Here is a 12,500-nt window from a genome sequence, read left to right as displayed (position 1 = left end):
ATCCTGAGGGCCCTGATGAAGACTACGATGGCCAGTCAAGCGTTGGTTTCACAGTTAGTTCTCCTCTAGTTCCCAGTTTTTCCCTTTTCGTCGCTCCACGCTTCAAGCATCTTCCTAAAACAACGAGGTGGGTTTCCTTCTCACGAGTTCAGAGACACGGCGACGACGGACGACTTCCTTTGATCAGATTTTGAAGAACAGAATCCGACCGACCCACAATGTCCGCGGCGGCGGTCGGCTCCTTTGCACCGGGGGACTACGCGGTCTTCGCTTTCATGCTGGTGGTCTCAGCTGCCGTTGGCATCTACTACGCCTGGGCAGACCGGAACCAGAGGAGCTCCAGGGACTTCCTGACGGGGGGCCGCAGTCTGACGGCCGTGCCCGTGTCCCTGTCCCTGACCGCCAGCTTCATGTCGGCCGTCGTGGTGCTAGCCAGTCCAGCTGAGGTGAGAGGTTATATATTAGATTAGCCTTTATCCACCCCAAAGAAAAATGTGTGGGGGAGGAAACGTCTTTTGTCTTGTGTGGTGTCTGTCGGTGCTCATATACTTTGTTTTAATTTTTTAGGTTCTGTATTTATTATTGATTTTTTGTTTTGTTTGTTATTTCTACTTTATGTCATTCTATTGTCATTATTGTTATTATTACTACTGTCTGGTGATGTTCTGTTTATTATTATTATTATTATTATTATTATTATTATTATTATTATTATTATTATTATTATTATTATTATTATTATTATTATTATTATTATTATTATTATTATTATTATTATTATTATTATTATTATTATTTATGTGCTGTCATGTTTTGTTTTATATCCTATGTAAAAAAGAGAAAGAAAATGTAAAAATGTATCAAAAAATAAAAATGAAGTAACAATTTACCGTACTAAACAAATTAAAATAAGGATATTCCTAATCAATCATAATGCACTACATATCTGTAATCATTTCCTGTATCAATAATCAGGCTAAATCAGTCTGATAACCATCACAATAGAATTATAGAATCTTTACCCATATTTAATTATTAATGTAGCCTGATCATTTCCTCCACGTACAGACAACTAGAGTCAATGGTCTTTTATCACGGTTGTGTTTTGAACCCAATGTGCAGGCAAGGAGACACGGTAGGCAGAACTGAGCAAAACCCGATATGGGTGCATTTAATAGGGTGGTCGAAAGTCCAGGCATGGGTCGATACACGGGGGAAATACTCGTAGTGTCCAGGATATATACAGGGGCATGAAAGTCATACAGACAGGGTGAAAAGCAGGAACAGTTGTCATCAGCCGAGTGTACTGTATAGGTCAGAGCAGTACTTTGTGAACCAGGCCAGTGTCTCCAGCTTCACCGTGCAGATACAGTAGGAGAGATGATGAGAATAGAGATTAGAACAAGGTTGTGAGCAAGGCCAGTGTCTCCAGGTCTTCACCAGCAGGTCAGCGTCTCCCAGGTCTTAACCAGCAGGTCAGTGTCTCCAGGTCTTAACCAGCAGGCCAGTGTCTCCAGGTCTTAACCAGCAGGTCAGTGTCTCCAGGTCTTAACCAGCAGGTCAGTGTCTCCAGGTCTTAACCAGCAGGTCAGCGTCTCCAGGTCTTAACTAGCAGGTCAGTGTCTCCAGGTCTTAACCAGCAGCTCAGTGTATCCAGGTCTTAACCAGCAGCTCAGCGTCTCCAGGTCTTAACCAGCAGGCCAGTGTCTCCAGGTCTTAACCAGCAGGTCAGTGTTTCCAGGTCTTAACCAGCAGGTCAGTGTCTCCAGGTCTTAACCTGCAGGTCAGCGTCTCCAGGTCTTAACCAGCAGGTCAGTGTCTCCAGGTCTTAACCAGCAGGTCAGCGTCTCTAGGTCTTAACCAGCAGGTCAGTGTCTCCAGGTCTTAACCAGCAGGTCAGTGTCTCCAGGTCTTAACCAGCAGGTCAGTGTCTCCAGGTCTTAACCAGCAGGTCAGTGTCTCCAGGTCTTAACCAGCAGCTCAGTGTCTCCAGGTCTTAACCAGCAGGTCAGTGTCTCCAGGTCTTAACCAGCAGGTCAGTGTCTCCAGGTCTTAACCAGCAGGTCAGTGTCTCCCAGGTCTTAACCAGCAGGTCAGTGTCTCCAGGTCTTAACCTGCAGGTCAGTGTCTCCAGGTCTTAACCAGCAGGTCAGTGTCTCCAGGTCTTAACCAGCAGGTCAGTGTCTCCAGGTCTTAACCTGCAGGTCAGCGTCTCCAGGTCTTAACCAGCAGGTCAGTGTCTCCAGGTCTTAACCAGCAGCTCAGTGTCTCCAGGTCTTAACCAGCAGGTCAGTGTCTCCAGGTCTTAACCAGCAGGTCAGTGTCTCCAGGTCTTAACCAGCAGGTCAGTGTCTCCAGGTCTTAACCTGCAGGTCAGCGTCTCCAGGTCTTAACCAGCAGGTCAGTGTCTCCAGGTCTTAACCAGCAGGTCAGTGTCTCCAGGTCTTAACCAGCAGGTCAGTGTCTCCAGGTCTTAACCAGCAGGTCAGTGTCTCCAGGTCTTAACCAGCAGGTCAGTGTCTCCAGGTCTTAACCAGCAGGTCAGTGTCTCCAGGTCTTAACCAGCAGGTCAGTGTCTCCCAGGTCTTAACCAGCAGGTCAGTGTCTCCAGGTCTTAACCTGCAGGTCAGTGTCTCCAGGTCTTAACCAGCAGGTCAGTGTCTCCAGGTCTTAACCAGCAGGTCAGTGTCTCCAGGTCTTAACCTGCAGGTCAGCGTCTCCAGGTCTTAACCAGCAGGTCAGTGTCTCCAGGTCTTAACCAGCAGCTCAGTGTCTCCAGGTCTTAACCAGCAGGTCAGTGTCTCCAGGTCTTAACCAGCAGGTCAGTGTCTCCAGGTCTTAACCTGCAGGTCAGCGTCTCCAGGTCTTAACCAGCAGGTCAGCGTCTCCAGGTCTTAACCAGCAGGTCAGTGTCTCCAGGTCTTAACCAGCAGGTCAGTGTCTCCAGGTCTTAACCAGCAGGTCAGTGTCTCCAGGTCTTAACCAGCAGGTCAGTGTATCCAGGTCTTAACCAGCAGGTCAGTGTCTCCAGGTCTTAACCAGCAGCTCAGTGTCTCCAGGTCTTAACCAGCAGGTCAGTGTCTCCAGGTCTTAACCAGCAGCTCAGTGTCTCCAGGTCTTAACCAGCAGGTCAGTGTCTCCAGGTCTTAACCAGCAGGTCAGTGTCTCCAGGTCTTAACCAGCAGGTCAGTGTCTCCAGGTCTTAACCAGCAGGTCAGTGTCTCCAGGTCTTAACCAGCAGCTCAGTGTCTCAGGTCTTAACCAGCAGGTCAGTGTCTCCAGGTCTTAACCAGCAGGTCAGTGTCTCCAGGTCTTAACCAGCAGGTCAGTGTCTCCAGGTCTTAACCAGCAGGTCAGTGTCTCCAGGTCTTAACCTGCAGGTCAGTGTCTCCAGGTCTTCACCAGCAGGCCAGCGTCTCCAGGTCTTAACCAGCAGGTCAGTGTCTCCAGGTCTTAACCAGCAGGCCAGCGTCTCCAGGTCTTAACCAGCAGGTCAGTGTCTCCAGGTCTTAACCAGCAGGCCAGCGTCTCCAGGTCTTCACCAGCAGGCCAGCGTCTCCAGGTCTTCACCGTACAGGCTAGGAGAGATGATGAGAATAGAGATTAGGTCAAGGTCGATGAACAAGAGATCCAGGAGAACAACTTAAGCAACAGAGTAGATACAAGAGCATCGTAACGTGACTAACGTGGTACGAGAGTTTACGATCGGACAGCTTCTCTACGTCTGGGGCGGGTTTATATACCCAGATGCACTCTGCCTCCAGACCGTACATCAGCTGTCTCTGATGACAACCACCTGTAACTACAGTAGTTAACGATAATGAGAGTGGTAGAGTGAACAGAGAGAGGCAGAAGCACTGCCAAGGCAGGACCATGACAGGTCTCTCTTGTTCTAGTCTCAGGTTGAAACATTCCCAGTTAATCTTTAGGAGCCAGGACGTGGGTGATATGGTACTAAAACCTCTCTGACCCTTCCTCTGTTTGTTATGTCAATGAAAGTATAAAAAACCTATTAGTTCTCTGTGCATGACTGATAGGTGTGAAAGCCTGCTAGCGATCAGCAACGTGTCGTCAGTTATGTCATAAGGTCATAGTCTTATTTTTGTAAAATTGTCATGATGATGAAGACTTTATTCCAGACTCAAGGTCCATTATTACACATATAAAAACAATACAAAAAACAAGGACAACAACGTAGATTAAAATACATAAAGGCATCGATTACAATGTTTCCACAAACCAGAGGAGTACCTTGTATCGCTTTGTTTGGCAGTAATGGCACCTATTATCCTGTTTTTTTTTACTCTAATAGTCGACACATACATTTAAACATCAAGTTCCTCAGCAGAGCATGCCCGGAAAGGGAGTGACGAGGAGGACAGTACACCTACCCCCGTTGATTACTACTACAGGGTAGTCAGTGGGGTAACCCCGACCTTTAAAGAGGTGTATTCAACCAAGTTACCAGAAAGCAGACAGACAGTGGGAGGGAAGTGGGTGTATTCAACCAAGTTACCAGAGGGCAGACAGACAGTGGGAGGGAAGTGGGTGTATTCAAACCAGGAGGGTATTGAAGGCCACGACAAATACAAAGTGTGGTTTGTAGAAAATTGCTTAAATGCTGAAGGAGGGTACTCCATGTTTAAATAATGAGGGAGGGTGGCTACACTGCTTAAAGGCAGGAGGAGGATACTCTAGGTTTAAATACGGGAGGAGTAGAATCCAGGTTTAAATACTTGATTAGAGTCCATGTCTAAATACTGAAATGGATCCTATGTTTAATCCCAGGTTTAAGTACAGAGGTGGGTGATTGTTTAATTCCATGTTTAAGTACAGAGGTGGATGACTTACCATGTTCTCAATGATGTAACTATGTGGGAAAGACCCTGAAACGTTTAGACATGTAAGAATGTAGATCAAGGGAAATACCATGTGATCAAAGACTAGACTATCAGGAGGATGCTCAGAAACTGAAAAATGTACAGAGATGCTGTGGGTAGCCTCATTTATTTAACAATGTTTACCCGCTCTGACTAATGGTTTGTAGAGAGTGGATTGTCACAGCATTTGGCTGACCCCATAGAGGAGCATTTGGATTACAGCCAAACATGTTTTTTTTTGTTATCTTAAAGGTACAGGATATTGTGTGAGTTTGAATACAGACAGCTCACTGGTTTCGTGGGAAAACAAAGAAGCAGCCCACAATGGTACTATCAACTAGTGAAGCCGAATATACGGCTCTAGCTATGACCATACATGAGTGTATTTATCCAGAACAACTGTTGGAAGTGATGGAGATAAGATTACGAGTATATTGTTTAATAAGTAATAGGTAATTGGAATGTATTCTCTATACCCGATAAGGTGATTTTTGAAGATGAGTGAGGGGCATTTTGTCAACATCAGTTAAAAATTATGGACACTGTTTATATTATGAGGGCTGTTGTTTATGAGGGCAACCAGGGAACCATTGTGATTGCTAGCAACCCAGTGTGTCAACATAGATGTAAACATGCCAATATAGAAAATATCATCTCATCAGATCTGTCATCAGAGAAGAAAGAATGACACCGGTTTACTGTCCAACAGACGACAGAGTAGCAGACACTATGAGGAAACCTGTTCCAAATTTAAATTGAAGGGATTTGCAAGGGTCATGTTTAATGTGAAAGTATTGACTGTCATACCCTGTTGATGTTTTTGGTGGCCACTGGTATGAAGGACTGTCCGAGGCGGTTAGTTGAGTGTCGGGGGGGTATGAGTCTGTGGCTTCCTTGTCACCTTCACCTAATATGTTTTGATCTGGTCAGGTGCGCTGTCACCTAAAAAGTTTTGATCTGATCAGGTGCGCTGTCACCTAATATGTTTTGATCTGGTCAGATGCGCTGTCACCTAATATGATTTCATCTGGTCAGGTGCGCTGTCACCTAATATGATTTCATCTGGTCAGGTGCGCTGTCACCTAATATGTTTTCATCTGGTCAGGTCCGCTGTCACCTAATGTTAATATGTTTTCATCTGTGTCCACTGACCACTGACACACAGTGGGGGATGTTTTAAAAATATTATTTAATATATAATATAATTTAATAATTTGTGCTTCACCTAAAAATTTGGTCAGCAGCCTCCACTGTCGTATAGTGTATCTTGTAGACCAGGCCCATTGCAAGTTGCTGTACTCTGTCGTCTACTCTAAGCCATCATATGTTGTCAAAGTGGGCAGGGGTGAGGTGGGTTCTGGGGTTCAGGTCAAGTAGTAGTCTGACCAGTTTGTTTTGTGATGTTTGTAATTTTGTTTTAAGCGCCTTTGAGGTGCTTTGGTACCATGAGGTGCACCGTGCACGCATAGTCATAGTACCCTTGAATGAGTGCTCCTGCCAGAGTCTTCAGGGTATTCTTGTTTACCAGAGAGGAGATCCGGTACAAGAATCTAGTTCATTGGTTGACTTTTTTTATTACATTGGATGCCATTTTGTCACAGGAAAGATTTGCCTCTAGGATGGAACCCAGGTAGGTAATTTCGTCTTTCCTTGTGACAATATTGTCACCCACTGTAACTGAGAAGCCGTCGGTCTTTCTGAGTTTGTTATTTGAACCGAAGAGAATGGACTCTGTTTTGCCCATGTGTAATGATAGTTTGTTATCAGCGAGCCATATGCAGATTTTGCCTAGTTCCGTGCTGAGGGTTTTTTCAACCTGCAACTTGTTCTTGTCAGAGATCAGCAGGGCTGAGTCGTCCGCAAACAGGAACAAGTTGCAGTCACAGGCTGACGACATGTCATTTGCATAAATTAGGAAGAGTAGCGGTCCTAGTATGCTTCCTTGTGGAACACCACAGCTCAAGATAGAAACCATGCCTCTTGACCACATTATTGTCGCCCTATAGCCGAATTCTGTTAACAAATGGTGTTCATATAACCACCCAAATTAAAAACATTGCCCATCACGTAGCACTATCAACAAACAGTCATTAAATGTCATCACTTCCAACATCGTCCCGTCACTTTGATCCACAGGTATACCGCTACGGGGCTAGCTTTGGTCTCTTTGGTCTGTCTTACATCCTCATGGTGGTGGTCACATCTGAGGTCTTTCTGCCTGTCTTCTACAGACTGGCCATCACCAGCACTTATGAGGTGAGTCTATAGCATTATATACATCATGCATAATGGAGATGTTTACTTTGTACTGTATGTGACAGAGGAATTTACCAACACACTTCTCTCTTTCTTTCTAACACACACACACACACACACACACACACACACACACACACACACACACACACACATGCACAAACACACAACCCCATCTTGCTCTCTCTCTACACATTACCTTCAACTTGTATACACCAGGGCCCGTGAGCGGATCGGCGAGGGCGAGAAATACGCTCTTCGCTCTAGACTGCTTGTTCCGCTCCGCTAATCGCTCATGTTGACCCCGCCCCCAAGTCGTTCTCCGCTCGCTCACCGCTCACCTTGAATCGAGCGCTCCCCGCTCCACATCGCTCGGCAGTTTTTTTCTTTTTCTTTTTTGGAGCATGATGTAAATTTGCTTGATTTGACCAAACTACAACAGTCTACACCCCCTGGGCCCCTTAACAATTGTTTGTATTGAGCCGTATTGTAATTGTACCCATTCTGCAATGTTAAATAACGTTGTTTATTAACACTTTGTATGCCACTCACTCACGGCTAATCTCGGGTTTACGATTGTGACGTTGAAAGCCATTCACGGCTTTTCTCTGGATTATTATTTTTTTTTTTTAGCGATCTGAAATCATATTGCATCACGCAAGCCTACCCTCGCCTACCCAGGGACCGCCGCCGCTCAGATGTGAAAAAAAGCGCCCCCCTATCGTCTCCCAGATGGTAAATCACCCTTTTGGAATGGACTCAATGAAAATGGATGGGGGAAAATGTGAGGATTCGCCTGTTCCCTGGACCTTTGTTCCCTGTCTCCTCACCTCACCAGCCCCCACCTTTGGACTTTCCCTGTCTACTCTCCTTCACCAGCCCCCACCCTTGCGATGATTTACTCTCCTCTACTCTTCACCAGCCCCCACCCTTGGACTTTCTTGTTCCTCTACCTTCACACACCTGTTGGGAGTTTGCAATCTGCTCGGCAGGAGTACTTAGGTTACAGACTCCCCTCCAGTCCTGGTCGGGTCGTTCTTGTTACTACAATCTACTGCCGCGTCTCCGGCGTGAGACGTCGTGCCACCCCTGTGCTTCGCCACCTGTCGGCGTTTGCCTGGAGTGGGACGCCGTCTACGCTCTCTAATTCTCTACGGGAGGTTTTCCAGTGTTCCCACTCCAGACGTCAAGCCGGCGCGCATCGCTTCCTATTTCCACGGGAGGATGCGCCTCTTCGCCCCGGTCCCCTGGGACCCCTGTGTTCTGCGCTGCCCGTCTGCAGCATCCAAGGAGGATCTCCGTGCCAGGCCTGGAGTGGTGTTCCCACTCCAGACGTCAAGCCGGCGCGCTTCCACTCCAGACGTCAAGCCGGCGCGCTCCCACTCCAGACGTCAAGCCGGCGCGCGTCGCTTCCTGGTTCCACGGGGGGATGCGTCTCTTCGCCCCGGTCCCCTGGGACCCCTGTGTTCTGCGCTGCCCGTCTACAGCATCCAAGGAGGATCTCCGTGCCAGGCCTCCGCCGTCGGGCCCCTGGTCCCCATGCCAGGCCTCCGCCGTCGGGCCCCTGTTCCTCATCCCTGTAAGCAGCTCTGGCCCTCGCCCTGTCCAAGGCCTTAACCCTGTTCTCTGTCCCTGTCTCCAGCCCGCCTCTCCGGGCCTCTGTCCCTGTCCCCCTCTCCAGTGCCCCTGGTCCTGGTCTTTGACATTTTTAGCCCTGGCCCTGTCCCTTAGCCTTAGTCCCTTAGCCTGTTCGCCTCTTAAAGGCACAGTGCCGCATTTTTCATATTCTTTGACTCTGGTGTTTTTTGTGTTCTCCCTTAAATGGGACTGTGCCGTTTTTGTTGTGTAGGAAATAAATGCCCTGTTTTGGCTTGCTCTCATACCTGTCTTGTGTTGTGCGGTTGGGGTCGGTTACAAACCATAACAGAAAAAAATATTCCAGTCCACATTTTCCAGTCCACTGATGCAGCCGGAGTTACCAGAGTTCATTCTGGAGCCTCTGAGCCCCGCGGATCATGAGTTCTACTGTATACACGTTAGATCTATACACTTATCGATTTTTTCGAATGGTGATCAGAAATTGGAATATACCATTTGGATACCATCTGATGTCAGGTAAGGAATCTATGTTATCAGTGTTAAGATAATCAGACTCGTTTTCAGAGAGATATAAGCTTTTTTGTGATATGTGCTCTATCTGTTTTCACTGTAAAAGCCATGAGGAAATGAAAGCAGCTATTATCAGCGCGCGGCTCGAACGTGCGTGCGTGCGTGCACATACTATCGATCATCTAGCGTTTATTTGAAAACAATTCATAAATAGGCCGACAAATATCAACGTTCTGGAATATTCCAGTAAAAGGCGATTATCACAGAATGGGCTGTTTTTCACCTGAAAACTGGTGCTTTTCAAAATGCTATCAAACAGAAGTGAAGCGATAAAAAACCAATCTGCCATGACAACATTGACTGGAAAATTATTCTTTCATAAGCGGAATTAGACCCATAATTTAAAACATAGATTAGGCGATATTAACGTTAACATTGGCCGTGGACCGTGGCATCAAGGGGGTAAAAAGGACAACCCGGCGTGGCATACAAAGTGTTATAGCTCTACTAAGCGATGATAGCTAGCCTAGCCACAATGCTATGGTCGCTGCCATTAACGTTAGCATGTAAGCTAACGACAACAACAATGGCGTCATATACTTTTTCTAACAGGATGTGAGTGACGGTTCACCCTTCTCATTGGTTGAAAATGGCCTTCATGTTTGTACATCGCCATCTGTTGCTTTGGCATTGTACTACATGTATATTACATCAGTGTTAAACCACTGTGAGCGGCCCGGAGTGGATTGGAGCGGAGGAGAACTCTCGCTCCGGACGTCGCGCCGACCCATTTTAAAACCCACTCCGTCGCTCACGTCAAAACCGCCCGCTCCGCTCCACACGCCGCGCCGCTCACATGGCCTGGTATACACACATATGCACACAGACAGCCTTCTCATAAGTGTACATCATTATCCAGATATCTCTATACATCATATCTATAATCCATATTATGTACGTCGTCTTGTCTACTCTCCTGTATAAATACTTTGTTAGCTTGCCATTCTTTAGAGATCTAGGCTATGGGGCCCATTGCTGTAATCTAGGTCTCTCCATGTTGCAACATGTCATTCTGTCAGTAAACCTGTGGTCTGCCTCTGTGAATAATCTGGTCAAATTATTCCACATCAGTAATCTATGTTTTAGTGGCTTGTTGTCTTCACAAATGATAATGGCAATGGAAAAGGTCCTTTGATCTTTGACAGTGTTAGATTATGTTGACTTGTAATTAGGGATGCTCGATATTGGCTTTTTTACCGATACCGATATACCGATATTGTCCAACTCTTAATTTCCGATACCGATATCAACCGATACCGATATATGCAGGGTTTCCCCCCCCCCAAAAAATGGAATAATTTCAGGTAATTAACATTACATATCTCTTGTTGTGGAATTAACACAACATTATGCATACTTTTGACAATAAATAAAATCAGAATTTGTTCTTACTTGCTTGCCTGGGTAAATAAAGGTTATAGAAATGTTAAAAAAAAATTAAATAAAAAATTGAAAACCGATACCGATATTTTTCGATATCACATTTTAATGCCGATATCGGCCGATAATATCGGTAGGCCGATAATATCGGACATCCCTACTTTTAATTAATGTTACCTATCCCGTCAGTAAAGTCACTCAAATGAACCCTTTCACTACCACACTACAGAATGTTAACCCTTTACTATATCACCCTACAGACGGTTAACCCTTTGTCACGGGGAGGCAGGTGGGGGGGGGGGGGGGGGGCTATAGGGGGAGGAGAGAAGGGTCTGAGGGGGCTATGCGGCAGTCAGGCAGGTGCAACAGTCGGTTATGATTGGTTGCAGATTTAGTTTAAAAGCAGTGAGCGATGTGAGGGCAGTGAGTGTAAGGGTGTTTTGGAATGGATAAATAAAGGTTAAATAAATAAATAAAATAATGTGCTCCAGTCAGATGCAGCAGCAAATCGTTGTTTGTATTATAAGCTCTGCCTAATACGTGTGGGGGGTACAACAACCTGACACACAGGTAACCTGCGCTTTCAAATGTCTTTTCGAGTAGAGCCCAATTTACCTTGCACTGTTTTTGGGCAAATATAACAAGCGGTTTGACTTGTGTTAACTAATTTTCAAGTCCTGGATACTGTAGTGCCAAATTTCCCTCAGGATGATTAAAGTATTTATATTCTATTATATGCTATACCATAGTCAGATGGGTGTATATACTATGTAGCCTATATGTGGTATTTGTCAAAAATAAATGAAGAATTATGGTAAATATATCCTCAATATCTTTTCTGTTTCGCTCATGCTTGGCCTGCTGTGTGACGGTGTGTGACCTCTTTCTCTCTCCCTCTCTCTCTCGGTCAAGTACCTGGAGCTACGCTTCAACAGAGCAACGCGTCTGTGTGGAACTGTGCTCTTCATTGTTCAGACTGTGAGTCAGCATCTATGGCACTGCGATCCTTTGACCTCTGTGGGTCACAGATATAGGTCTGCCCTAACCTGTCAAGTCAGTTTTCCATATTATATCATATTACCAATATCTTCTGTGATTTTTATATCAGGCTTCCCTGACAGGCTCCAATGTAGGCTCCACAACCTGGGGGGCACGAACTAACAGTGGCAGAAATTGAGAACTATTAAAATGTCTTGACTCTTAACTACTACACCCTGCACAGACTCTAGCACAGTGTGTATTATTATGGACCAATACAGACCTGCACCTTTTTTGTCTACTGTTTTCTCTATTCCTATTCACATTTGTATCACCTATATTTATTGTCTTTCTATTACCCATACCTGTACCCCCCCCCCCCCCCCCCCCCCCCGCCCCCCGCCCCCTGTACTACTATGGGACACCTCAATTTCCCCAAGGGGATCAATAAAATAACATATTATCTTATCTTATTTATTTACGTTTATGTTTTTATCCCCCTGTATTTATTTGTCTATGTATGGAGTTAGTTAGTTAGTTAGTTAGTTAGTTAGTTAGTTAGTTCGTTCGTTAGTTAGTTAGTTAGTTTAGTTAGTTAGTTAGTTAGTTAGTTAGTTAGTTAGTTAGTTAGTTAGTTAGTTAGTTAGTTAGTTAGTTAGTTAGTTAGTTAGTTAGTTAGTTAGTTAGTTAGTTAGTAGTTAGTTAGTTAGTTAGTTAGTTGTTCCATTAGTTACAGTTAGTTAGTTAGTTTGGTTGGTAGTTAAGTAGTAATTCTGACATTTTACCATTACCCAATGGATGGTTGAGCTAGGTCCCCAAGGCCATTAAATAATTTTC

General features: G+C 45.4%; 1 protein-coding gene across 1 annotated transcript in view; it reads left to right on the top strand.

The window, feature by feature from the left end:
* Nucleotides 1-218: 218 nt before the first annotated feature.
* The window catches only part of slc5a8 (solute carrier family 5 member 8), a gene marked incomplete at both ends in the record, with an annotated part of 32,406 nt that continues 20,124 nt past the window's right edge, over nt 219-12,500 (top strand). Inside the window, 3 exons of the mRNA XM_084338441.1 lie at nt 219-446; nt 7,017-7,136; nt 11,598-11,667. Of these exons, the coding sequence (XP_084194567.1) occupies nt 219-446; nt 7,017-7,136; nt 11,598-11,667 (418 nt within the window). The remainder of the gene's footprint in view (nt 447-7,016; nt 7,137-11,597; nt 11,668-12,500) is intronic.

The sequence above is a fragment of the Notolepis coatsorum genome, assembly GCF_963971535.1.
Source record: "Notolepis coatsorum genome assembly, contig: SUPER_15_unloc_1, whole genome shotgun sequence".
NCBI lineage: Eukaryota > Metazoa > Chordata > Actinopteri > Aulopiformes > Paralepididae > Notolepis > Notolepis coatsorum.
The sequence above is the reverse complement of the archived record's forward strand: the minus strand, read 5'-3'. Positions and strand labels throughout refer to the sequence as shown.